This window comes from Psammomys obesus, unplaced genomic scaffold, assembly GCF_907164565.1.
Source record: "Psammomys obesus unplaced genomic scaffold, mPsaObe1.curated_primary_1811, whole genome shotgun sequence".
Classification (NCBI taxonomy): Eukaryota; Metazoa; Chordata; class Mammalia; order Rodentia; family Muridae; genus Psammomys; species Psammomys obesus.
In genome coordinates this window covers 10,423,656-10,451,530 of record NW_026590062.1, presented here as the reverse complement: position 1 = coordinate 10,451,530, position 27,875 = coordinate 10,423,656, and the positions used below count along the sequence as shown (strand labels likewise).

Here is a 27,875-nt window from a genome sequence, read left to right as displayed (position 1 = left end):
AGCTGTCACCCATGTTGCTCAGTACCCAGATGAGACTGATGAAGGCAATTTTGTTTAGACCCTGGTAAAGCTTTGAGCCAACAGACATGGTAATGAGAAAACCACAGCAGCATAATCTCAAATGTTTTCAATGTGATGTATTTTTGTGAGTCCGGGAGAACAAGCAGTCTGTCTTCTAACCCAATGATTATTAAAAGCCACCAGAACCATCATAGCTCTTAAAGCTTTTTTTCTTCTTGGAGACAGGGTCTGCTAATGTAAACTAGGTTGCTGAACAGTGAGGACAGGTATACAGGCCTCAATTTAAAACCACATACATTAAAACTTCATCCAGTGTTTATTAAGTATTTTCTTTGTATCAATGTTAAATCCCTCGAAGGGAAAGCAATTCTCAAGTGGGTTTCATAAAAATAATGGTACAGAGGCTCAAGAGCTCGGAAATTTCATTAGTATTCCAGAGACTAATGAATTAATTACTGATACTAATGAATTAATTCCTAAGTATTCAGGATATTTAAAAAGTTAAATGGGGAGGGGGACTTGGAGACATAGCTCAGTGCAGAGCTTTGCCCAGGGAAAGGCCAGAGTTTCTCGAGTTTCAGTTCCAGAACAGGAGGGAAAAACAACAGATAACTCTGAAGGAAACTCTAGGAAAATGCTGCACTACCTTCACCATGGAAACACAACATTGAGGTAAAAATGATTATGTCCATCAAATCTCAGAATTAAATTTGTCAATTGGGAAAATGTAAAAGTCTTGAACACTGTCATCTCAAAAGAGATTTTTTTTTTTTCCCTTTTTCTTTCATAACTCAAGTTGGCCTGGAACACACCATCATGCTGAGTCTATCTTCCAAGTGGACTTGCACCAGCATACCACACCTGGCCAGGGTCAAACAACTTTATTACTCACTTACTTATATTTTATGCTGAGGACTGAAGCCAGAGCCTCCTGCATACGGAGTACACCGTCTACCACTGAGCTACACCCTTAGCCCTGTTCTTAAAGATTTAATAATTAATCAGAGGCAGAGCCCAGGCTATCCTCAAGCTCATCAGGCATCTGAGGATGAACCTCTAGAAGGCCCTCCTCCTGCCCTAGCTTCTGATGTGCTGGGGTCATATTTTATCATTACATCCAGTTTTAAATTTTATTTTTATGTACACGGTATTGCTAAATTGCCTGGCGAGCTCTAAACTCTTAGGCTCAATCAAACTTTTTGAATAGGCAGGACATACATAGTATCATGTTTAGCTTTAACTAAGTGTTTGAAAACCTTAAAACCTTTATTATTGCTGTGTGTGTATGCTGGCATGGGTGGTGTGGGGGTGGAGGAATGTGACTTGGCACTCACGGGAAGTCAGAAGAACTGGTTTTCTCCTTCTACCTTTACGTGGGTTCTGGAGATGGAACTTGATTGCCAGGCTCTTTACCACTGAGCCACTTGCTGGGCCTATTATGTATCTTTTAAAAAGATGTATTTTTATTGTATTCATGTGAGGGTTCTGCCTGCATGTGAGACTGTGCAATACATGTGTGCAGTGCCCACAGAGACTAGAAGAGAACACGGACCCCTGGAACTGGAGCTAGAGATGGCTGTGAGCCATCACATGGGTGCTGGGAACCAAACCGGGGTCCTTTGCAAGAGTAGCCAGTGTTCTTCACTGCTGGGCTGTCTCTCCAGGCCTATTATGCAGTTTAACAACAGTTTATCTCTGCTGTGAGTGTTCTAGCTCAGAAGATCTGCATGCATAGCACCAATGCTGTAGGGAACCCACAAACGCTGAATCCATAAAGGCTCTGTCTATAAAAACCCCAAACAGAAGTGAAAACAGAGACATGGGGAAGCACAGCAAAGCTGCAAACAGCACTTTCAAGAGCATCATTACAAATGTTTTCATAAGCTCACTTTCTGGCTCAACAGCCTAAAACAAGTACCTTATATAACTCTTTGCCCTTGAATATTAAGTGAGAAACTGGGGAAATGGGAACCTGATACTGTAATTCTGCTAACACAAGAACTAAGGGTGATACAAAGTGGGGAGAGGGGAATTATAAGGTAAAGAAGTGCAGACTTTGGGGCCAGCAGAGAGCAAGGCTTTCAGGAAGGGCAGGATTAAATAGTTTCTGCTTTGCTGGCTAATTTAACTACCTGGGAAGCTAGAAAGACTGAATCCCCTCAAGTTCTGAAATGGCTACTCAACAACTAAACCTCTACTTACAAGGCAGCCTCATGAGAGCTGGGTGAGGTGAGGACAAAGTGTGTCTTGACATAAATATTTAAAATTATAAATATGTCATTGGCCAAATATTTTTTTAAAGATGTACTTATTTACTTATACATTATTCCGCCTGCACGTGTACCTACATGCCAGAGGAGGGCACGAGATCTCATTACAGATGGTTGTAAGCCACCGTGTGGTTGCTGGGAAAAAAAATTCAGGACCTTTGGGAGAACAGCCAGTGCTCTTAACCTCTGAGCCGTCTCTCCAGCACCCCCCCCCCCTTTTTTTGGCCAAATCTTTTTAACATTAACTACATTCCAAAGACAGTCTCCAAAGTCAAGACATTAACAGAAGCAAACTCAGTCCATAAGGCCATAAGTTTAATCTATAAAAAGGTTCTGTCTTTTTGACCTTAGATGCACAAGTCATTGAGGATCAGCAACACTGGAAACACTGGAAATAAGCACAACAGGATCCTCCAACTTCAACAGTATTTCCAAAAAGGAAACATGACTCAAAGGAGGAAATTTAGGGAGGAGAGGGGATAAACCAAAACCACGGAGAAATGTCACAAAGATAGGGGCAGGACACTATGGTGACTAAAATCCCCAAGAGCAGCTGTTGATTTTAGTGCTGATTCCTTTCAAGAGAAAACTATGCTCAGGTTGTTAGTGCTTAGGGATGATGATTAAGGACCTTTCAGCTATTTACCAGGAAAATGACTATAACAGAGCCAGCAGGATGGTGAGGATAACTACACCTCAACTGTGTCCTTTGAAGTTCTCATGTACAGTCTCAACAGACTACTTTCCCAAGAGCATCTGAAAGGGACTCCATTTGTTAACTTATTTCAGGCATAAAAAAAACAAAACAAAACAACAACAACAAAAGCACCTAATTTTGGATACCCAAGGCTTGGCATAATTAATGAAAACTTCAGGTCAAAATATCCAAAACCCTGTATCTGATGATGAATTGTCATTCCAAAATAGCCCAAAATTTAGTCCCTAGTTTTTATTAACATTCTCTAGAACTCGTGTTTTATACAAAGTGACATTAGCAACATACCTGTGGTTCTACCAAAGCCCATGATCTACTTTATCTTAAAACACTGCCCTGGAAACAGGGAAAATGCATCTACCAAGTTCACAAGGAAAGAGAGTGGCCTAGATTGCATCAACTTCGAGGCCTGTGCTTCCAGAAGCTTCTTGTGCTGAAGGAAGCTCTGGACACCTCGTATCTGCTCCCAGTACTTTAAGCCTCTAGTCATGCAAAGACATATAAGCCAGAACTGTCTCTCTAACTGCCTCATCTACCCTGCGCTATAGGAACTCCAGTGAGGACACTTCTCTGTAGTCCCAGGACACTACAAACTTAACGCTTTGAGTGTTATCCAAGCTTGCAGCTTGGTATAAAACAGAATTAATTGTTCAGAAAACAATTAATTCCTGGGTGAGAAAAACATAAGGAATTTCTGACAGCTGCACTGTTGCTTTATATACAAGAATTGCTTCCTGTAACAACTCAAATCTTTGTTTTGATTCCATCTTTCTTTCTTTTTTCTCTGTGTAGCCCTGGCTGTCCTGAACCCACTTTGTAGACCAGGCTAGCCTCAAACTCACAGAGATCTGCCTGCCTCTGCTGGGATTGAGGGCATGTGCCACAACACCCGGCTGACTCCAACTTTCTTAAACTGAGACACAGGTTTTCTATCAAAACTCTAAATAATACAAGCACTTTACTCTTTTTGTTTGTTTGTTTTGTTTTGTACAAGGGAATAACTTCAGAGCCTGGTGCATGCTAGGGTAAGTAATCCACTACTGAACCACATCCCCAGCCCAGACATGCATGTTTTGAATGATTCTGTCTGGTAGAAAGAAAAATATTCTCCAACAAGTTAGCTACTTTAACATGTATCCCTTAAATAGTGTTTACTGCTTAATTAAAATTAATATAAAAAACCCAACTCACTGGCAAAGTAGAAAGAAGGGCTTGTCTCCTTGTTGTATGGTAATTTGGGACATGCTGAATTTGGGAAATAGAAAGGTAAATTAGCCTCTTGAGGTGTGCATTCCTGATGTTCTGGAAAGGCCGACATATTCAGTGATCTTTTGTATTCACGCACGATTCGCTTTGACAGGGAGTGACCAGCACTGTAAATAAGCATTGCTGCAGAGATTTACAAGCGAACAGGACTGAACCGGAAGGCTTTCCTTCTGTACTGAGGGAGCAAGTCCACACGCTGACTTGCTTAAATAAAAAGAATAAGATTATTATCTGATATAGAACCATTAACTGATAAAAAGACCAACATGGCATCCATCAAACAGCCTTGATATAAGCAATATTTAAGCAAATTCATGATACATAATTTTCCACAGCAATACAAATATCATCTCAGGCCCTTGGTAGTGAATCCCAAGGTTCATGATATAAAAATATAAACATAAATATTATACCACTCTTACTAAAATGTGCCTGTATTAATAAGTAGAGGGCAGGCAAAAGGATTATGGAAAATTTTATTTTTTTATGCTTATTGTACTTAAAAAAAGTTATTTGCATTAAACAATACATGTTAAAAATATTTAGCTGGGTGTGGCTGTACACTCCTTAAATCCCAGCACTTGGGAGGCAGAGGCAAGCGGATCCCTGTTTGAGGCCAACCTGGCCTACAAAGCAAGTTCCAGGACAGCCAGAGCTACATAGAAAGACCCTGTTTTTCTTTTAGGCTGTGGGGACAGGAAGAACACATCAAATTCTTCTAGCTGACTTGTTAGTCAGACAGCTTTATCATTGTTTCTGAAAATGAAACCATTGCTGTGATACCAACTCAGATGAGCAGGAGACTGGATGTGAGGAAAAGAAAAGTTACAGTGACCTTTTAGGACGGCAGAGGCAACAAAGTAAGGTTGCTAATGAAAGTCCTTCCTTAGAAAGAGACAAGATCAGACACCATGTAGTTTTTCTTAACATGAGGGCCTTTGCCTTTACTGTACCAGTAACTATCAACAAAAATCACGAGAAATTAGCAGCAACTGAGGACAAGCCATTGCAACATGATAAAATCTACAAAGTGTAGCCAGAAATCAACATATTCAAGTATTTGATTTCTTGGGATATATCAAATATATGAACTTAAAATTAGCATTTTTTACAACAGTTTCAAACAGTATGTTTGGCATAGGCATAACTGAACAGCCAAAATAACTGAAATGAATGACAAAGTTATGTGACTATACTGAAAACTGACCTCTGACTGAAAACCAACAAACAATTCGTTTCCTCTTGTGTTTTTTAGGACCTGCGTGACAGAGGCAAACCCAGATGAGCAGCCTCACCCCTCCTACAGGCAGCTCAGCACAGCACTGCACTGGCAGCCATGCAGTGGATGTTCCTAAAACACTGTAAACTTTAGCTCCAAAGTTTCCTCTTAATTCAATGGGATGCCAGAAAACATGAGGAAAGACGTGTCTCTTCTACTTCTGAATCACACAGTAAGCAGAAATGTCCAAGCAATCTAATAATCTTTTCAACCAAGCCTTTAACAAGCTGGAAAACTGCAGAAATGCATGCAAGTGCAGGAAAGTCAGCAAGAAGCATCAGCAAAGCCTTTCCATACAAGGTCTGATCTAGTTCCAGGGAGTACAATTCAACACACACTGAAGGACACATCATGACGAAAATATAAACCAAACCAGGCTGTCAATTTATAAATCAAATAACAGGGGGACTTTTATTTGAGAAAGTGTCCTGCTATGTCACCGAGACTAGTCTCTGAACACCTGACCCTCCTTTCCCTGGTGACCACAGGGATGAGATTTAGAGGCATGCTCACCATGCCAGGTTGACAGATGGATAACAACTGCCCTACTCTTTATTTCAAATACCTAGGTCATAATAATAATAATGTAACAGGCGATGGATGATCAACAATTTAAGCGTTAATGAGGAACAAGCAGACATCAAAGTTTTATAAAGACAAATGTTTTCTTCCCATAGTACATATCCTAACTACTAAGGAACCCTGATGACAGGTGTGCATCTGCTGAGAACATATATGTGTGGTCACAAACACAGGGAGAAGGTTCAAGGTGTGCAATCCTGCATAATGTTAAACCATCAAGAAGGATCAAGTGTTTTCCAGAATCTATAATCTTAACTGTCCTGAATATGCTCAATTAAGGCATCAAACTAAAAAGATTATAGACACAGTGTCTATACAGCTGCAAACACTTATAATCTCAGTCCTGCAGTGTACACTCCTCAACTGAATGAATATCCGAACTTACCCAATACTCCAAAAAGGTTCAAATGTCACTAGGAAAATAATTATGTATCACATGCTAAGTTTGGTATAGTGCTGTCATTTAAAGTTGGGAAGAATTCGGAAGAATTCAAATGTACGGTAAAAAGCATACAAGCATACTATAAGGTGATCCAACAACTCTACATGGTAAGATGTGGAAGTAGGAATGACGGTATCACCCTTCCTGCAAGGCTTAGGCAGGATAAACAGAATGACCTGGGGCAGAACATCTTTCCCCCAAAGATGTTCTTCTAATACATGTCATTTTTTTTTTCCTTTTTCTTTCTTTATTTTTGTTTCTATTTTTTCCTGAAACAGGATCCCATTATATAGCTCTGGCTGTCCTGGAACTCACTCTATAGACCAGGCTGGCCTCAAACTCAGAGAGATCCACCTGTCTCTGCCTTCCAAGTACTGGGATTAAAGGTGTGCACCACCATGTTCAGCTGTTTTATCATTTTTTTTTTTTTTTTAAAGAGGGAGAAACATGTCAAGACAGAGAATCTGCAGGTATAAAGTAAAAATAAATTGTCTATACTTATGTTTTTGTTTTAAGACTCTGAACACTCAATGGCATAGAGTCAGGTTATTTTTACTCTTTTTCGCTTTTTAAGGTAGAGTCTATACTATCCAGGCTTGTCTCTAAGCCCGGAGCTTAAGTGATTCTCCCGCTTCAGTCTCCCCACCATACCATTAGCCAGGATGTGGATCCCACCACCTCAGACTATTCTTGAAGAGAGCACCTTTACAGAGTTTTAAAACAGCCACAGTCACACGCAGAGAAAAGGCAATAAAATGCTTCCTACCATACATCGCATGCGTCTGCTCGTGAGCCGCAAACTGAGCTGCTGAAGAGGATACTAAACCAGGTTGTGCATGTGCTGGTGGGGCCATCATTCTGGCATTGCCCTGTATGACAGGGCTGTACACATGAGGGTGCTGTATTCAGATAAAAACAAAATAAACAAAACATTACACCAAAAGAACAATGTGAATTTTAGTCTTTTTTAAGATTCACTATGTGTGTGTGCATGTGCACACACGTGAATAAGGGATCAGATCTCCTGGAGCCTGAGTTACAGGAGGCTATAAACTGCCACGTAGGTGCTGGATGGAACCAAGGCTGGTCCATCTGAGGAGCAGGACGCATACTTCACTACTCTACCATCACTTCGTTTCAGTCACTTCTGCTTCCTAATTTTATGGTTCCCAGAAACACTTCAGAGTTCTAATTTTTAGATGCTTCCTTTTGAAATCTTCTTTCTTTTTAAGATTTATTTATTTCATGTATATGGGTATGTGCCTACTTATCTATTTGTGCACTGTATGTGCAAGGTGCCACGGAGACCAAAGGAAGGTGGCAGAAACAGGAATTATAGATAGTAGTGAGCCACCTGAAATGAGTATTGGACACTGAACCCTAGGGTCCCCCACAAGAGCAGCTCTGAGTGCACCAGGCACACACATGCAGGCAAAATAATTATACATGGAAAATAAAAAATAAATCTAAGAAAAGTTATTATAATTCTAACTTGCAGTGATACATACTTCAAAGGCCTCAACTCCTTAACTATCTGACATCACAAAACAAAACCAAGACCCCCATAAACATATAAACAGTTGAAATAAGATGTTTTTCTAAGGAGTAAAAATGAGTCAGGAACCCCTGGTCTTACCTGAGACTGATAATGCGGCACATGCTGAACCAGAGGCTGACTGGGAAATTGCTGAGGGCTGTAGGCAACGTACTGAGTGGAGTAAGCGGGTGGGGTGGCTACGATAGGTGGCCCTGCTGCAGAGGCAGGGTGCATTATGGTGCTTTGATGATGCTGGTCTTGTCGCTGTTGGGGCATATTTGGTACTGCAGGAAAGAAAAAGAAACATGTTAATGGAAAATGAACCCTTCTTATCACAACGCATGCACTTGAGTGGGTCTCCTAGGCTCTGTGATTTGACTCTGGTCCTGCCTCTCAAAAGCTGTCTTACACAGATTCCAACTCCTCCAGCTGCTCTGAGCTATTGCTCTACTCTCTCAGCCTCAAGAAAGTGACTCGTCCTTCAGAGTCAAGTGGCTTTCCCTTTATCTGGCTTTCATATCTAGTATAAGATATGGTATCAGGATGGGAAAAAGAAGAGAGCAAAGGGACTGTCTGACACTACACATTATAACGTGTTTAAGAAGATCATGAGAGGTTTGTTTTAGAAGAAAAACAATGATAACAAAGAAGCCAATACAAATCCAACACACACCATTCAACTCCTTTACTTACCCCTATTTTATATAAAAACGCTATTACTTTATTTTATACAAAATTTTAAATAAATTTAAAAGAAGCCATTAAGCTTCTGACTGTTTTAATATCAAGGGCCCCGCCACTAAGCCATGCCCACAGCCCAGCACCACACAGGACCAAGTACACCAAGTAGCAGAATTCTAGTTAACAATCCTCCACCACCACTGTACAAAAAGAAAAGAAAATCCCTTTGTGCCTGCCATATTCCTACAAAGGGTCCTTTTCCTGATAAATGTCAGCTAAGAGCTAAGCACATCTTTAATGTCAACACCCAGGAGGCAAAGGCAAGAAGATCTCTGTGTAAGGCTCACTAACACCCACTGCATCACCCATGCATTTTCTCCCACAAATGCACATCAGCTGTAGCTGTCACACCTGTTTCTGATGTTGCTGTAGGAGGAGCTGCATGTCTCATGATGTGTACAGTACCAAGAACATAAAGCATGGCTTGTTCACTCGCTCAACAGGACTAAAGCAACTATTAATGCCTATGTGTTTATTATTTTAAATATTTAAAAAGGCTGACTGAACAGTTAATGACTACTGCTGTTATTTATTTTATCTATTTAAAAAGTAAACTTGAAAACAGAAGAAAGCAATATAATAAATTTTCCCCAACATATTACTGACAGTCCCTATGTTAGGAAAAAAAAAAAAAAAAAAAAAAAAGGACAACTTCTTTTGATTTGGTGGGGAAAAAACCCTCCCTAATCTAACTATCTCTTATCAAATAAAAATTTGCTTAGCTAATCTCACTAAGATTCATCTACTCACTAACTCTGTTATTATCTCTTATGGATAAAAAGATAAAGGCGCTCGTGTGCTGCTTAGCTAACGGATGCTTGCCACCATTCAGGGAGCCCTAAGTCCATCCCCAGCACCTCATAAACCAGCAGAAGGTGCACACCCACACTTGTGGCACAAGGGAGGTAGAGACAAGAAGAGCAGAAAGAAGTTCAAGATCCTCAACTTTTGAGGCTGGTTTGGAATACATAACCCCTGCAAAATAAATACATTAAAAACAGAACAAAAAAAGCTAGTAATGGATAACTGTTCTCCACAAAAGACATTTTATTTACTTGGCCATAGTGGTTTCTCCAAAATTGAATATATATTCATCTTAGATTAATTTCAATGAACCATACTTGATGAACCACAATGGCATTTCAGAAGTCACTGGCTCTCACCTTGGACCAGTTTTGCCCAACAGAAACCATGTGGCAATACCTGGAGACATTCTCACTCATCATAATCAAGTAAAAGCGAGTGCTACTACTAGGGTGTAGTGATTGGTAATAAGCAACACCAATCCACAAGCGACTTCTCCCTACTGGAGAAAAAAAAATACCAGTGACAGATGCAAATGGTGCCAAGGGTAAGAGAATCTACTTTAAGCCTAGCATGGTGGTATAGACATGAAGCTATAACCTGCCTATAAGAGGTAAGACCAGGAGCTCAAGTCCACATAGCCACAAAGAGAACTAAAGGCCATTCATAGTAGGCTCAATGACTCTGTCTTAGGTGTCTTTTACATGGTCTGTGGAATTTCTGAAGCCAGCTCTTGATTTTTTATATTTGAAAAATATTAGAAACATATTTGCCCAGCATCTCAATTTGTTCAGTAACAGCATATCAGTATAAGGACATAGTAAACACACAGGCAGAGACACCTGCATTCCCAGGATTTTTAAGTTACCCCTTAGAAATACAACCTATTGAGATTCTCATACCAGCAGTTTAAGAGGCAAAAACCGAGGAAATGCATGAGATCCTCCACTTACGCACAGAAAAGTTTATTCTTAAATTTTCACCTCAATGAAGAGAGAACATCTCTAAGTTAATTTCTAACTCTGAGTCTAGTAAAAATGTCAGCTGGAAAAACAAGCATGAAATTCCTTAGGTTGATAATGCCCAAACATACAATGCACCATTTTTTATCTTTGGAGACAGCCTTAAAAAGAGCATTGATAAACGTCTGTACCTCCTTTCAGCTCATGCAGATTCTACCACAGGAGAGTCCTCGAGTCTAACAAAGCAACACTTTGCAACACACAGAATTTCCACTAGAAAGCAAGATGGATGGAAGAAGTGTCACTACCTCACGAGCCTAGTGAGTGACTGGAGTCGGGACTACAACATGATCATGAAATGGCAGCTACAACACACAGGGTAAGTACCTATAGGTTGCTTGTAGTGTACAAAAAAAATTGGGGGTTGGTGGTGGATAAAAGGTGTCATGTAGCTCAAGATGACCTTGAACTCCTGATCCTTCTGCCTCAGTTTCCCAAGTGCTGGAACTATAGGAGTGTGCCATAAATACAGTTACCACTTCTCACAATGAGAGATGACACGACAGACATTCACTCATACACCATTCACAGTTCAGCTGGAAAGAGAAACTACAGTCTGTGATTGCTGCAATTTGGGAGGGAGAACATGAGTTCTAGGCTTCCTGGAACACAGGCAGAGTACAAGGCTAATCTAGGCAACCCAAAGACTCTCATTTCCTCTCCCTCCCCTCTCTCTGCCTCACCATCCATACTGAAGCACTGGGCTCAATCCTTAGAAATACCATCAACACCAGAAAAACAAATCAAAGCAAACAAAACCCACCAAAAAAAAAAAAAAAAAAAAAAAAAAGCAAAAAAATTACCCAATATCATCCTGGAAACTACTATTATGTGGTATCAATTTCCAGGGCTGGCTGGAAGGCACATAGAAGTCCTTTAAACAAACACTACCCAAGGATGCAATCAGCAAGATTCATATGCTAGAAAGACTTATAAAAATGCACTCATGGGACTTACAAAAGATAGAAAAGAAAAGCAGTAAGTAAAGCTGTGTGTAGGAGCAGGAGAGACTGAGGGGTTAGCACTGTGCTGCCTCCACATAGGAACAAAGGGAGACTCACAGCAACAACACAGTAGCTCAAAGCCACCTATAACTGTTCCAGAAGAGCCAACACCCTCTCCAGGCCTCTGAGGGTATCAGGCATATATGTGGTGCACATACATATGAGCAGAGAAACAAATAAACTGAATTTTTTTTTAAAGATTTATTTATTGTTTATACAACATTCTGCTTGCACACCAGATCTTACTATAGATGGTTCTGAGCCACCATGTGGTTGACTGGGAATTCAACTCAGGACCTTCAGAAGAACAGGGAGTGTTCTTAACCTCTGAGCCATCTCCCAAGCCCCCTAAATTGAATTTTTAAAAAGCAAAATAAACTGAGGGTGGGAGAGATGAAAAGGTCTGTGGTTAGAAGTGTTTGCTGTGAGACTCTTATCTAAAAAATACACAGAAAACATTTTGTTGGGTGGTTTGAGGGTATGTATGCATTTAATCCCAGTACTTGGGATGCAGCTGGATCTCCGTGAGTTCAAGGCCAGACACAGAGAATCCCTGTCTTGAAAAAACCATACCAAACCAAATCAAAACAACCAACAACAAAACAACCTCCAGCTCCATGGACTCTGACACCCTCTTTTGGCCTCTGCAAGCAACTGCTGGCACACGTGTATGTACACACACGTACACACACACACACACACACACACACACACACACACACACACAAATTCAATATTTAATTTTGTTGTTTGAAGAAATGGCTCAGAAGTTCAGCACTACTGTTCTTTAAGAGGATTCAAGTTCAGTATCCAGCACCCATATTGGGGAGCTTACTACTAATGGGTAAATAAAAAGAAACAGCTATGGGGCTGGAGATACACACGCAGACAAAGTACCCACATACATAAAATACAAAATAAGTGTATCTTAAAGAGTGGCCACAGAACAAACAAACAAAAAAGCACACCCACTGTATTATTTCATCATGGAGAAAATCTAAACTGGGCCTAGTGCCGAATAATTCTAATTTCAGGAAGTTCATTGTCATTTTAAATTTCAACTACATTAGACTATCTCAAAAACTAAAAAGTGTGGGGAAGTGGCTCTGTCTATAAAGTAGCTGCTGCATAAACAGTAGGAACCAATAGGTTTACAGCACCATGGATCAACCATATGCCTAGAGTCCTAGGGATGAAGCCAGTCAGGGCACTCAAATCATAGAGCTCTAGGTTCACTGAGAGACTACGTCTCAAAAGCATAGTGGTCATACACTTTGGTCCCTCCTTAGTATGGTGGTTTGAATGAGAATACTTCCACAAGCTCATATTTAGAGACTTGGTCCCCAGTTGATGGTGGGAAAGATTGGGAGCTGTGTCCTTGTTGAAAGAGGTATCTCACTATGGGTGGGCTTTTGAGGTTTCAAAAGCTACACCAGATCCAGTCTGTCTCTGTTTCTCTCTGTCTACACAGCGGAAGCTTTTGCCTTCTGCCTGCTTGCCATCACTTTCACTGGTGAGTTTCATGTCCACTTCCTGAGGCATTCCCTCACTGGCATTAGAACCTACTTCTGAAAGACTGAAGACCAGTTGCTCCAGGAGTCCTTTGGTAGTCCAGAGCCAGACTGGGACTGCAGACACACCTGGTCTTGTGGATGAAACAACTATCTTTCTCTCAGGAGACAGCCTGCCTTGTTAGACTACCAGGGTCACAGCCTGTAAGCCACTCTAGTAAGTGTGTGTGTGTGTGTGTGTGTGAGAGAGAGAGAGAGAGAGAGAGAGAGACACCTTTGCTAAGGCCAACAGCTGGTGTCAATGGTCAGAAAAATGTGCAAAATGATAAACATAGATCTAGGCAGACAAGCATTGTGATCACTTCATTTATAACAAATCAACATTACTACTTTCTAGCACTCAAAGTCTCAAGTAAGAAACTAAGATGGGGTGATGAGATGGTTCAGTGGGTAAGCTGTCAAGTGTGCAGGGCTTAGTGAACACCCAAAATCTACATCATCTTATGCAAAGCATAAACATCAGGAATCTTAACTAGCATGGCCTACAGGCAGAAAAACAAAGATACCCTGGCCTTGAATCAGATGAATGTTGAATACTGTTCTTTGATTGTCACAAGTGTACACACAGAAGCACACACACATATGGTGGTGGGGCACAGTAAAAATTTTACAGTGATGGCTGGAGGAATGGTTCGGTGCTTAACAGAATGACTGGTTGCCCTTTCAGAGGACCTGAGTTAAGTCCTCAGTACCCACATGACAGCTTACAACTGTCTACAACTCCAGGAACAGGGAGATCTGATGCCCTCTTCTGGCCTCTACAGGCACTATGTATACATAGTACAGAGACATACACGTACATAGTACAGAGAGATACAAGAGACACATAAAATACCAAAAAAAAAAAAAAAATTGTTTTTACACCATACAGTGGTAATCCCCACATCTGGAAGGCAGAGGCAGGTGGATCTCTGGGAGTTGAAGGCCAGCCTGCTCTACATAGTGAGTTTCAGGACAGAAAGGGCTATACAGAGAAACCCTGACTGGGGGAGAGAATTACAATGTTAGTCTTAATTGGAAACATCAACATTAATTATTTTGGGGGATGAGCACATTTTTTTCTTTATGTATTCCTGGTTGTCCTGAAACTTGCCCTGTGGACCAGGCTAGCCTCCAACTCAAGAGTTCTACCTGCTTCTGCCTCCTGAGTGCTAAGATTAAAAGTGTGTGTCGTCACCACCTGTCTTCAGTATTAATTCTTAAATCTAGTTTTTGTGGCATTTCCTAGTTTTGTTCACTGTAAGAGTGGCAGACAGTGGCTTACCAAAAGCGAACACACCTAATGACCAGAAATGGTTTCTAAAAAATAGTTCTCAGTGGGAGGAAAAAAAAAAATTATACACACACACACACACACACACACACACACACACACACACACAAAATCAGGGTTTCCTGGAGAAAGGCACAGTTAAAATATGGCTAAAGTACTGTGACTTCTAGCTGCTAGGAGATGACCTAACTATAGCGGAATTGTGCTGCCTGACGGGGATCCCTCTACCAGAGACAGGACAAGAACAACAAAAGTACAGCAACACAGGATTGTAGAAACATCCATGTTCTCACAGAGTATTTTTAAGTGAGAAAATAACTAGGACTATTATTCTTCAGGAAGAGGACTAATAGGGAAGAGCAAGTTACATGCTCTCAGAGAAATACAAGGGAAGCTGCAGTGGTCACAGCTGGAGGTAGAACTTGATATACCAATTCTTTCTGAAAACTGGGTAAAAAAAGTTTTCCTGCATCCCTGTATGAAGTTAAGGTTAACAACTCATCCTGACTAGGACAGAGGATGAATACACCTAATAAATGGACAGGAATCCTAGGCATTCAGAAACTTCCATTTCGCACAGTACCAACAGCTTCTAGTATCAGCACAGGACCTGGGAACTGGCTCTCACTTGCACTACAAGTGGCAATCCAAGGCCATGCTACAAAGTACTGCATAGAAACTCTGAAAATGTGTTGAAAGCAATCACATTTCTGCTAAGCATTTCTCCCTCCACATGCTTCAGATGCACAATGAACCTTGAGAGCCAAAACCAGACCAAGTGAGATGAAGGATCCATCCACAGCCAGCCAATGAGATCAAGAGGAAATGTTTACAGTGGGAAGGGATGGAGGTGGTGGGGAGCCCACTGTCAGCACCATATGTGGGGCCAGATGCAGCAAGAGGGGAAGGGGAGGAAGAACTACAAACATGTAATTCCATGCAGTAACCCAATGATGAGACCCATTTTCAGAACAAGGCAGCTGTAAAGTACATGCATGACTCAATGAGAACCAGCTGGATTACATATGGTTACCAGGGAGTTACTGTTTCTGAGATTAAAATAAATTCATAAATTGAGGAAATAAATGCTGATAGCCTGGCTACTTAAAAAACCCATAGAAGCTTTTGGAGTACACATCACCTATGGAGGATGGGATGCTATGATGCCTGCATTTCTTCAGCAAAGAAAAACATGTAAATATGACAAAGTCTGTTATCCACAGAAACTGAACAAAGTATGAAAGCTAATACCTAATGACTTCCAATTTCAATGACTATTCCTGTTCACTTCAGTCTTAATTGTTTTGAGATGATCTTTTAAAAAAAGATTTATTTATTGTGTATACAATGATCTGTCTGCATGTACACAGCTATCCTAAAATTCAGGATCCTCACACTTCAGCCACACATGCATCATGGTACCTGACTTTATCTGAATTTTTTTTCTGAAGCTCTTTAATTTTATGCATATGGATGTTTTGCCTGCATCTAAGTCTGCATATCACACTGATGCCTAGAGTCTCCAGAGGCCAAAAGAGGGTGCCAGATCTCTGTCATGAGCTGTCATGTTGGTGCTAGAAACCAAACCCAGGTTTTCAAGTGCACTTAACTGCTGAGCCCTCTTCTCTAGTCTTCCGGCTTCCCCATATTCTTTGGAGACCAGATGTGATGATAAATTTCAGGCCTTCAATGTCTGATGTCCCTTTTCCCATATTGAGCTGAAAGTATGGACAGTTACCAACACCTGAATCTCCCAAGAGTCTGTGCTGTTTTATTAGCGATGTCTTTGTACAGCAGGGTAGAGCTTACATGCATCTAGTGCAATGCAGAACCTCCTCAACTTAGGATGCCCCTTTCACATTGCAACACACTGTCAACCTTCCTTTTTAGTGCAATCATCTTTTATATTTTGAACTGGAAAGTTCCCTGTATACAGTTTTAAGCATTTTTTTTCAGTCAGTAACTCCATGTGATAATTTAACACAATACAACCTTTTAAGCAAGTGTGCAACACCTGCCTATAATTCCAGTACTTGCAAGGTAGAGGGAGGACTATAAGGCTATATCCTGTCTCAAAAAACTAAACACAGGGGATGAGGTGGCTCACAACTCTAACTTTCACACTCAGAGGTCTCACACAGGGATGATCACTCTGAGGCTAGTCTGAAACACATGAGTTCCAGGACAGCCTGGGGTACAGAATGAGGCTTCCCCCCCCACCCCAAATATCAAACAAACAAAGCAAAACAAAAAACAAACCTAAGCAAAACAAAGAAACCTAAAATGTTCTCTCCATATTAATACATACCAACACTTGAAAAACACTTTTCTCCACTAAACTTCTTCCCACCCTCTGTGTAACTAAAGATTGCCTAAAAGCCATCAAATTCAATTAAAAAAATTTTAACCTAGGTATTGTGATGCCTGCCTGTGATTCTAGCACTTGGGAGGTAGATGCCGAAGGAGTGCTGTGAGCTCAAGAGTAATAGTCTATGTAGAGAGATCCAGGACAGTCTTATGTACTGTACACCAAGATTGGTCTTCAACTCACTATGTGGTAGAAAATGCCCTTGAACTCCTGATTCTCCTGCCTCCACCTCCAAAGTGCTGTGATCACAGGCCTTGAAACACCATGCCTTGCTTAAAATATAACTGTTGCGACTGGAGAGATAGCTCAGCAGTTAAAAGCACGGGCCTCTTCCAGAGAACCAGGGTTCAGTTCCCAGCACTCATATGGCAGCTCACAGATGTCCATAACTCCAGTTCCAGAGGATCAAAAGCCCTCTCTTGGCCTTCATGCCTACTTGGGATACAAGTGGTACTCAGACATACACACATGCAAAACACAATACACATAAAACAATGACAAAAACAAGGTCGTAAAGTTCAAAGTAAAAACACAGAAGCTGGGACAGGGAACCTGTCTGGGTTAGTAGGGTACTTGCTTAGCAAACCCTGAACTCAATCTGCAGTACGAATAAAAAGCAGGTATGGTGACATATTCCTGCCAGAAGCAGGAGGGTTGGTTAAGGATCCCCTTAGCTACAAAGCAAGTTCACTGGTTACATGAGAATCTTGTCTCAAAGGAACATGTAATAGGGCACATGTATGAGAAATAATCCAGACCAGCACAGAAGGGTTAGAATAGATGAGTATCTGCCCAGCTATAGTGCTTTGACGCTTATTAACAAATGTAATAGGTCTTCACCGAGCTAGAACGAGCATAGAAAAATCCATACCATCTATTTTTATATACACCTTTAATTCCAGGCATCAGAGAGGCACAGATAGGTGGATCACTATGAGTTTGAGGTTAAGCTGGTCAACATAGCCAGTTCCAAACTAGTCAGGGTTACACAGTTTTGTCTGAAAACAAAACCAAATGGACCACAAACAAAAGAAAAAAAATTTTTTTTAAATTTCAATTTAGACTTCAAGTTAAAATAGTCAAAATTTATTTCTTTTGGAAGAAAGTACCAAATGGGCTAGAAAGATGACTCATCAGTTAAGAGCACTTGACACTCTAATAGAGGATGAGGGTTCAGGTTCCCAGAATGCACATGGCAGCTCACAACTATCTGTGACATTAGTTCCAGGGTTCAATTGCTCTCTTCTGGCTTCCATGTACTCATACAGTATAAGTACAAACATGCAGGAAAAACATTCATATACATAAAAGTAAAAAACAATACAGATACTTTTATGAGCATGAGGGTTTTGACTACATGTAGTCTTTACACTATGTGTGAACCTGGTGTGCATGGAGGGCAGAAGAGGGCATTCGATTCCTTGGGTCTGGAAGTTAGTTATAGTATGTGAAGCAACAGTAAGTGCTGGGTATCAAACAAGCACTCTTAACTGATGATCCAGTTCTCCAGCATCAAAATTCACCTTTAAAAAGGCCAGAGGTGGGGCTGGAGTGATGGCTCAGAGGTTAAGAACACTCACTGTTCTTCCAAAGGTCCTGAGTTCAATTCCCAGCAACCACATGGTGGCTCATAACCATCTATAGTAAGATCTGGTGTGCAGGCAGAATGTTGTATAAATAATAAAAAAAATTTAAAAAAAAAAAAAAAAAAAAAAGGCCAGAGGTTAGAGAGATGGCTCAGTGGTTAAGAGTACTGTCTATTCTTCCAGAGGTCCTGAGTTCAATTCCCAACATGGTGGTTTACAACCATCTATAATGTGATCTGATGGCCTCTTCTGGCCTCCACGTGTACATGCAGATATAGCACTCATATACATAATAATAAAAAAAAAAGTTAAAAGAAAAAAAAAAAAAAGGGCCAGGCGTGGCGGTGCAAGCCTTTAATCCCAGCACTTGGGACACAGGGAGGTTTATGAATTCCAGGAAAGCCTAGTCTACATAGCAGTTCAAAGCTAGCCAAGGCTACTCAGTGAGAGGGAGAAACTCTGTTTCAAGCGGGGGAGGAGCCAAGGGGATATTTATTTGGGTTGGCAAGATGGTTCAGTAGGTAAGGTACTTATGTAGCCAAACCTGATGACCTAAGTTTGATCCTCAGAACCCACTATATATATATATAAATAAAGTGATATCTGTTATTAAGCATCACCTGAATGTTCACAATGGCCATCAGAAGTAAACACACACCCTCTGAATTGAGGCTGAAGTCAACCATTCATTGCACACTGGAGCTTAATCCATGCAGCATGCAGACTACAAGCAAACACAGGCAGGGTTGTTCTCACCTTTACCTGCTCTATATGTCTTGGCTTGGTTCACCGGCATGGGCGTCATAGGTATTGGGTATAAAGGCTTGAGGAGATTGAAAACATATCATTAGATTCATATAGTAACAATGTATTCTGTCACTATCTTTAATGTGATCTGCCTGTATTTTCCTGATTCCCTATGAGTTATTCAAAATTAAAATAATATCCACAACTAAAAGGAAGAATTCTGGCCTATGGCAAATATAAGTCATTTTTTTTGAAAATGAGTCCTAAAACTCAGATCCTCATGATAATAATAAACCCAACCCCTAACTAACCATCCCCTCTGTAGCCCTATCTGCTATCAGGTGTTCACTTAGTACAAATCTGTGCTAAACACAAACTATGGTGGCCCAGCAAATTCCAACCCTCGGACTTACTTGCACGCCTGGGCTCACTGGGACTGGATACATCATATTTGGTGCAAAACAAACAGGCTGAGTATAGACCGGAGCCGGCTGCTGATGAGCCACCATGGACGGGCTCGGCTGTGCCTGAGGCCGAGGCGACGTTGGGGTAGTAGAAGGCTTTGGCTATAAAACAAAAATAAAATTCAGTTAACTCAAGATGAAAAGTAACTATGAATGCAATCTTCAGAGCAATTTCCCCAATCTTTCTGTTGCTTTCTTTCTAACCTAGCACCTTTTATTCAAAAGACAAAACCAAACAAAAAACCAAAAAAAAAAAAAAAAAAAACAATTAAAAAAGAAATAGAGAGAGAGAACAGATCTAGTATATAAGAAGCTGATTCAGTTTCCAGGAGTAAAAGGGGAAAACTGACGCTGCAAACCTTGCTCAGTGGTAGAGGGCTGGCACACCCACAGACTTGGTATATTCCCTACAACTGTATTTGTATCTATTTAAAACCATGCATGCAAACACAAAAGACTTTTGTAGAAAGCTAAAATATTTATCAATAAAAAAATATAAAAATTGTAGTAATTTCATAAGGAAGTAGAAAAGGTCTATCTACTCTTATTATTCTTTTCCTTTTTCTGTTTTTGGGCAGGGTCTCACTGTGTGGCCCACACCAGCTAAGCTCATGACCCTTTGCCCAGCCCTCTTGCTTGCTGGGATTACAGGCATGTTTTACCACACCTGCCTGAGGAAATATTTCCAAATGGCAGAAAATCAATTTTTCCTTCTGTAGTGAGTGGAATATGTATGCATCCTTGATCTCAGCAGCCTCACTAATCAGCAACCTCACATTCTGAGCTGTTCTTCACAGCTGCACTGACAACCCATAGGGAAAAACAAGGGGTCTCAGTGTCCTACAGCTGGATTTAGCTAGATGGGAGCACAGGGAAAACCAGGAAGATCATAATGAGGTCTCTTCAGAAGTTAGCTAAATGGCCATGAACTCACCTGAGAAAAAGAACGAGGGTTGAACTCCTTTGCATTGGGATTCAATGTTGACTTCCTAACTTGCCTAAATGAGAAAACAAAACAAAACAAAACAAAACAGGCATTTCAGTGAAACATACTTGGAATCCATGTTTTCTCACACTTGTCAAATTTCAAATGACTACTGACATAGATCGGATTGAAATAATTTTCAGTGCGTTCCACTGAAACACATACCTCTGCTGCTCAATCTGACGACAAAAACAAAACAACAACAACAAAAAACTAGCCATATAAGAACAAACTAGGGCTGGAGAGATGGCTCAGAGGTAAGGCACTGTCTGTTCTTCCAGAGGTCCTGAGTTCAATTCCCAGCAACCACATGGTGCTCACAGCCATCTACAATGAGATCTGTTGCCCTCTTCTGACATGCATGTGTACATGCAGATAGAGTAGTCATACACATAAATAAATCTTAAACAAAACAAAACAAAACAAAACAAAAAAAAAAAAAAAAAAACAAGAACAAACTAAGACCAAAGAAACCTTGATTGCTCAAAGGCAATCAAGGAATATTTCAACTAATGAGGCAGAAAACCCCAATGCTTAATATATGAACTCACAGTATTTCTAACTGTTGCTTTAAAAAAGTTAGGGCTCTGTAGCACAGCCCAGGTTGGCCTCAAACTTGGGATTCACCGCTTCAATTGCCCAAGTGCTGTGCTAACAAAGCCTGTGCCAGCATGTGTAGCATATGCACTAATTTTAAATGTGTCAAGATTTTTTAAATCACATGCCTTGGGAAAAACCATTGCACTAGTTATTTTTTTCCCCTGCAAATCAAGAATAAACAGTCACTCAACAACCTGCCATTCTTGAGTTCAAATACAATTAGGTTTTCTGTTATCCAGAACACAAAAAACAGTGATGGTTAGGTCTGAGGCTAGTCCAAATCATCTATTTAATTGCTTTAATATGCCAGATGCACAGAATTAAGATTTATGAAGATGTGCGTATCAACTAAATATTTGCTTCTGACAGAAAATGCCTTGCAACTATGTGTTGTGCAAGCTGCACTCCCTTCCTCAACTGGACAGCCAACAGTCCTTACAGACAGCACTGTTAGGCAGGACTAGAGTCCCAAGACAGGGTCTTCAAACTTTGATCTTCAGTGTCTCTACAAAAGTAGCTTTTCTTACCCTCTCTGCTGGGTGCAAAACAGAATGCGAAGAATGCTAAGAATTCAATGACCAGATTCAACTAAGATTTATAAAAAACAGCTCTAAATATCAGCTACTTTGTGAAGGAAGACAACTCCCAGTGAGAAGGAAGAAATACTTTAAAGCAAGTTTTACTTGGATAGAGGATATGATAAAGGCCAGGATACTCACTCAGCTGCATCTTTTTTCTCTTCTCTGTCATCTTTCTCTTGTTTGCAGGCTGGACTGGAAGTCTGCACTCCTTGGGATGTGACCTCAGGGCCCCTCTTGTGCTCAGTGTTACTAAGCATAGAAGGGGAGATGCTAGGGCTATTGGTCTTGCTGCTGCCACTGGTGCAGTTGCTGCTGCTGTTGTCAATAAAAACATCCTTAGCACTTGCTTCAATTTTGTCTTTGATCAAATCTCGTGATTTTTCTCCCTCTCTATTTTTGCTTAGTAGTTGATCCACAGACTCGGATGTAGAACTTGCCTGTAACTAAATATAAAAAAGAATTTCCCTTAAGTTTAAGTAAAGTAGTATCTGAAGGCAACAAAATCCTTTGAATAAGGCTTTTGGGTCACTATTTTCAGAATATGGCTTCTTCGTTTATTTGTTGAGAAAGGATCTCTGTGTGTAGCCCTAGCTGTTCTGGAATTCTCTATGTAAACCAGGTTGGCCTGAACTCACTGAGATCTGCCTTTCTCTGCCTCCTGAATGCTGGAAGGAATGAATGGGCAGCATGCCCAACTTAGAATATGTCTTTTTAAGCCACCAATAAGAGAATGTTAAACAACAGAATGTTAGCAGCTAGTGTGCAAGGTTCAAGAATTATTAGCCAGGCTGAGTTTGGTGGCATAAGGCTTTAATTTCAGCACTCAGGAAGCAGAGGCAGGTTTGTGAGTTCTGGGCCTGCTTGGTCTACATAGTGAGTTCCAGGACAGCAGGGCTATGTACAAAAGACCTCGCTGTCTCATCCCCCTTCCCCTGCCTCCAAGCCCCAACACAAAAGAGTTTCTTATTATTCTGGTATGTTAGTTCATGCCTGCAATGTCAGAACTTGAAAGCCAGAGGCAGGAGGATTGGTTGGAGCCAGACTGGGCTAAATGCAGAACTTAGGAGGCAGAGACAGGACAGCTCAGAGTTCCAGCCCATCCTGGGTTATATAAATTCTACCTCAGCAGGAAGAAATAAAGGTAAATATTTGCTACAGGCCTCCAACACCAGCAATTGTGTGGTGCACACCGAACAAGATGCAACAGTTCTGATCCCCTACACATGTGAAGGCTTTTAGAAGCCACAATGGAGGGTATCTCCTACCCTACCCCCAAACAAAACAAAGCAAAACAAAAAAACCATAGGAAGGTAACACCTAATCTAAACAAAAACTAATCTTAAAATCCCAACAGCATGAGAAAGAGAAAGGGGAGAAAGCAAGAGGAGGAACATGTTCTGATATGTCATATACGTTTATAAAATTGTGCTTATGAAACCTAATACACAATAACCATATGTCAGTTAAAAAGATAAGGCTGGAAAGATGGCTAAGTAGACATTTGCACTTGCTGTTCTTACAGGTTCAGTTCCCAGCACCTGCGTGGTCACAATCTCCAAAATATCTGGTGACCTCTTTGGGCTCCATGGCCACCAAGTACAAATGTAGTGCACTTGCACAAATTCAGGCAACACACCAGACACATAAAAATGCAAAAGAGGAGCAGGCGTGGTGGTGTAAGCCTGCAATCCCAGCACTCTGGGAGGAAGAGACAGATAGATCGATGTGAGACCAGCCTGGTCTACAAAGTGAGTCCAGTACAGCCAAGGCTACAGAGAGAAACTCTGTCTCAAAAACAAATGAATGAATGAATGAATGAATGAATGAATGAATGAATGAATGTTGAATGAATAAATGAAAAAAAAAAAAAAGGCCAGAGAAATGGCTCAGAGGTTAAAAACACTTGTTGTTCTTCCAGAGGTCCTAAGTTCAATTCCCAGCAACCATATGGTGGCTCATAACCATCTATAGTAAGACCTGGTATACAGGCAGAATGGTGTATAAATAATAAATAAAACTTTAAAAAAAGCACAAGAGGGGCTGCATATAAATTATTTTTAAACTGCAAAGGAAAGGGTCTAGAGAGAGTGTTTAGTGGTTAGGAACACCAGCTTCTTGATCTAAAGGAACCTGGTTTCAGTTCCCAGCACCCACATGGCGGCTCATCATAATAATCTGTAACTCCAGTTCCAGTGGATCCAGTGCCGTCAATTTGGCCTCCACTGACACCAGGCACTCAAGGTGTCCACATACATGGACAAAGAATACCATTTCTAAGTAAACAGATCTTTAGAACAAGCATGGTGGAACTTGTCTTCAGTCCAGAACTCAGCATGCAGAAGCAGGCAGATCTTTATATGTTTGAAACCAGCCTATACAGCAAGTTCCAAGACAGCCAGGTCTACAAAGTGAGATTCTGTTTGCACACATATGCACATAAAAAGGGGGCAGAAAGACATTTTTTTAGGCCAGCAAAACAGTTCAACACGTAAAGTGCTTGCTGCTCAAGCCTGAAGATGTAAGAGGAAGGCCCAAACCCATGCAAAGGCAGAGAGAGCCAACTCAAAGCTGTCCTCTAATCTCGACACACACTCTGGAACACGCATCCCCCACAATCATAGAAAAACATGCTAGTGATAAAATTTTTAAAAAGCTTTTTCCATTTCTAGTCTTATAAAGGCAAAACTACCTATAGATGGAACAGTGATCCAAACTATTTGTTATTTTTTAATCTGCACAATAGGCCATTTTAATGTAGGTGGACACACAACACACAGTGGTTCAAGTAAAATCTTTATCTACGTAATCTACACCATGTCTTAACAGGTCAAACCCACAAATCAAACCCTAGAAATCCTTCATATGAAATACCAGCACTCAGCTATACTACAGAGCAGAAATTGCTCTCAAAACAAAGAAGGGCAGTTCAACACATGTCACAGGGGCGGCTGATGTTCCATTCACTGAACAGTTAAGTACCCCCAGACAGCCCAGCTTGTCATTCAAGTGACTCTGTACAGAGGACTTAACTTTATTGCCTTAGTTTCCTGATCCACAGATTGCATCACAGTGACAGGAGGGGAAAGTGTCTGAAGCAGAGAAAGCACGGAAATGTACATTGCTCACTTAATGTTACATTTAGAACAATTAGAACTCAAACAGTGCACTGAAATTCCTGCTTTGCTTCCTAGCATTTACCTATTAGCCAGGGACTCAAAAACGATCAACTCCTACAGACTGACTCTTAATACCATCGCTACCTAGAATTTAACAAGCATTAAATTTTTTTAATTAAGCAAAACTTAAAATTAATTAAATAATTCAGTTAAATTTTAAATAAATTAATGGTAAGATCTCAAGTAACAATGCTGCACCTGAAGATTTCAGAAAAGGAACCACAAACTAAGCCCAAATCAAGGCTAGGAAAAAAAAAAAAACACTAAAAACTGGACAGGGGAAAGTATTCATCACTAAGGGAGGTCAAAGAAGTTGCATACTAATACTGCAGTGGGTAGAAGTCATCTAATAAGTAAATAACTTTTTGTTGTGGGGGGCTCTTTCCAAGACAGGCTTTCTCTGTGTAACCCTGACAGTCCTTGAACTTAGAGATCCACCTGCCTCTGTCTCCCAAGGGCTAGAATTAAAGGTGAGCACCATTGCACCTGGAAAGGACAGCCTTTCAAAAAGGTTATCAACTGTGAGCAACACAACAGGAGCAGAGCACATAGACAATGGAAGAAACGGAGCCTCGTACCAAACTTCCACATCTGCAACAACTTTGAACAAGAGTGAGGGGGTTAACAGAGTTCAACACCTAATATGGAGATAACTGAGATACAAGCAAAAGACTGAGTGTGAACCTCACTTCGTAAGGTGAATTACACAAACAAGGTAAGAGCACCCTGGGTGTTAAGAGAGCATCAAGTGTTGTCATCTTAAGGACTGGGGATTTAAACAGTGATTTGCAAGATCAGACACCAAAAGAAGAAGCTAAGCGGCAACTGATATCAAGAAAAACAAAAACAAAACAAAAAAAAACAACTAGATGTCATTAAATAAAGTTGTATTTCAAAGAACAGAAAGTGAAGATGACCCACAAAATAGAAGAAAAGATCTTTTGAGAAATAGAGGGCCAAAAATGGAGCTTTGTGCCATCCTGGGTATGAAAGCTAACATCACAGAAGTACCAGAGAAACAGCACCAGACTTAGGTCTGTAGTACATGAGTGCAATACTAGCGAGAGTAAGGCAGAGATACCTTACGACTGAGGTCAGCATCACTACACATTCAGACACTGTGTGGGGAAAAAAAAAAAAGGATATAAGAACATGCCAATTTATTAATTCATTAATAAGAACCAAGTTTTAATGTAGGGGGAGGAATAAGAAGTCAGAGGGCAACTTTCAGAAGTCATTTCCCTTACCCAGAATTGAACTCAGGTTGCAAAACTTGGTGGAAAGTGCCTTTACCCACTGAGCTAGCTAACTGGTACCCACCTTAAAATTTTAAAGCTGGGTTAAGAATATAAACAAACAGCAATCTAAACAAGAAAAAAAGTCCCCCTCCCAAAAAAAACCACAAAAAAGAAGGATAGTCAACATCATTAGCCACAAGAGCTCTGAATATCAAAACCACAGTGAGACTCCACTTCACATCGAGGGGACCACAACCACACATGAACTCCAACACCTTAAGGGGAGAAATGGCCACCCATAAACATGGCCAGGCGGTATACATCTGTGATACTGGTACTTGGAAGGCTGAAGCCGGAAGGCTGAGCATTTGAAGCAGCTGGAGTGACAAAGCAAGTTTCTGTCTCAAAACCAAACCCAGAATGAAAACAAAAAGGATTTGCTGGCTGCTGGTGGGCATGTACAATGGTGACCATGCAACTACGATGGCAAACTGACTGGTAGTTCCTATACAGGCTCAACACACTGCCACATGACTCAGAATTCCCAATCCTCAAGAAATGACAACATATGCTCCTAAGAAACCAAACCTCAATGTTTGTGTTGTCATTATTCATCATGGCAAAATAAATAAATAAATGAAAATTCTGAGTCACCGAGTGCTATTCCTAACAAAGCAAAGCAGAGCACTCCACTCCAAAGAGCATGTGTGCGTACATGTGTCTCATATAACCAAATCATTTAAAAAGGCCAATGAAACAGGCTGTTCTCAAAGATTTAGTACAAATAGTCAACGAATGCAAGAAAAATATTCAAGATGACTGCCACGACAGAAATTTGAATTAAAGCTCCACTGAGGAAACTGGAGCTTTAAGTGGTTAAAGTGTGAAGTCCTCTTGAGGAGGACCTAAGTCAATTTTCCAGCAACTACATCATGTGGCACACAACCCCTGTGCACACAATTCCAGGAGATCCAAAGCCACCTTGCCAGGTACCTGCATTCATGTGCATTTACACACACACACACACACACACACACACACACACACACACACACACACACACTTTATACATGTATGTATGTATGCATGCATGTATGCATGTATGTATGCATCCATGTATGTATGTATGCATCCACGTATGTTTTAACAAGGTTTCAGTATGGAGCTCTGGCTGTCCTAAATCTCACTTTGTAGACCAGGCTGGCCTCAAACTCAGAGATCTGCCTCTGAGTGCTGGGATTAGAGGCATGTGTCACTACGTCCAGCTTAAAAAAATACAATTTTGGACTGGGGAGATGGCTCAGAGGTTAGGAGCACTGGCTGCTCTTCCAGAGGTCCTGAGTTCAATTCCCAGCACCCACATGGTGGCTCACAAACATCTATAATGAGATCTGGTGCCTTCTCTGGCATGCAGGTGTACATACAGACAGAACATTGCATGCATAATAAATAAATCTTTTAAAAAAATACAAGTTTAAACACACACACACACACATGCTCAGATTGTACCTTAACCTTTCTAAGAAACAAACAGCAGAGGCTCAGTGGTTAAGAACACTGGCTGCTCTTCCAGGGAATCCTGGTTCAATTCCCAGCACCCACA

The 27,875-nt window shown here is 40.8% G+C and overlaps 1 protein-coding gene across 5 annotated transcripts in view; it reads right to left on the bottom strand.

Moving 5' to 3' along the window:
• Atxn2 (ataxin 2) overlaps positions 1-27,875 on the bottom strand; it is a 111,152-nt gene that overhangs the window by 5,017 nt on the left and 78,260 nt on the right. For 2 of the 5 annotated variants that reach the window (XM_055606076.1, XM_055606075.1), the window contains 7 exons: positions 21,997-22,301; positions 20,627-20,690; positions 19,642-19,794; positions 19,238-19,304; positions 8,212-8,396; positions 7,342-7,474; positions 4,198-4,251 (listed from right to left, as the gene is read on the bottom strand). In XM_055606076.1, coding sequence (XP_055462051.1) covers positions 4,198-4,251; positions 7,342-7,474; positions 8,212-8,396; positions 19,238-19,304; positions 19,642-19,794; positions 20,627-20,690; positions 21,997-22,301 — 961 coding nt within the window. The remainder of the gene's footprint in view (positions 1-4,197; positions 4,252-7,341; positions 7,475-8,211; positions 8,397-19,237; positions 19,305-19,641; positions 19,795-20,626; positions 20,691-21,996; positions 22,302-27,875) is intronic. The other 3 variants (XM_055606072.1, XM_055606073.1, XM_055606074.1) reach the window with 3 other exon arrangements.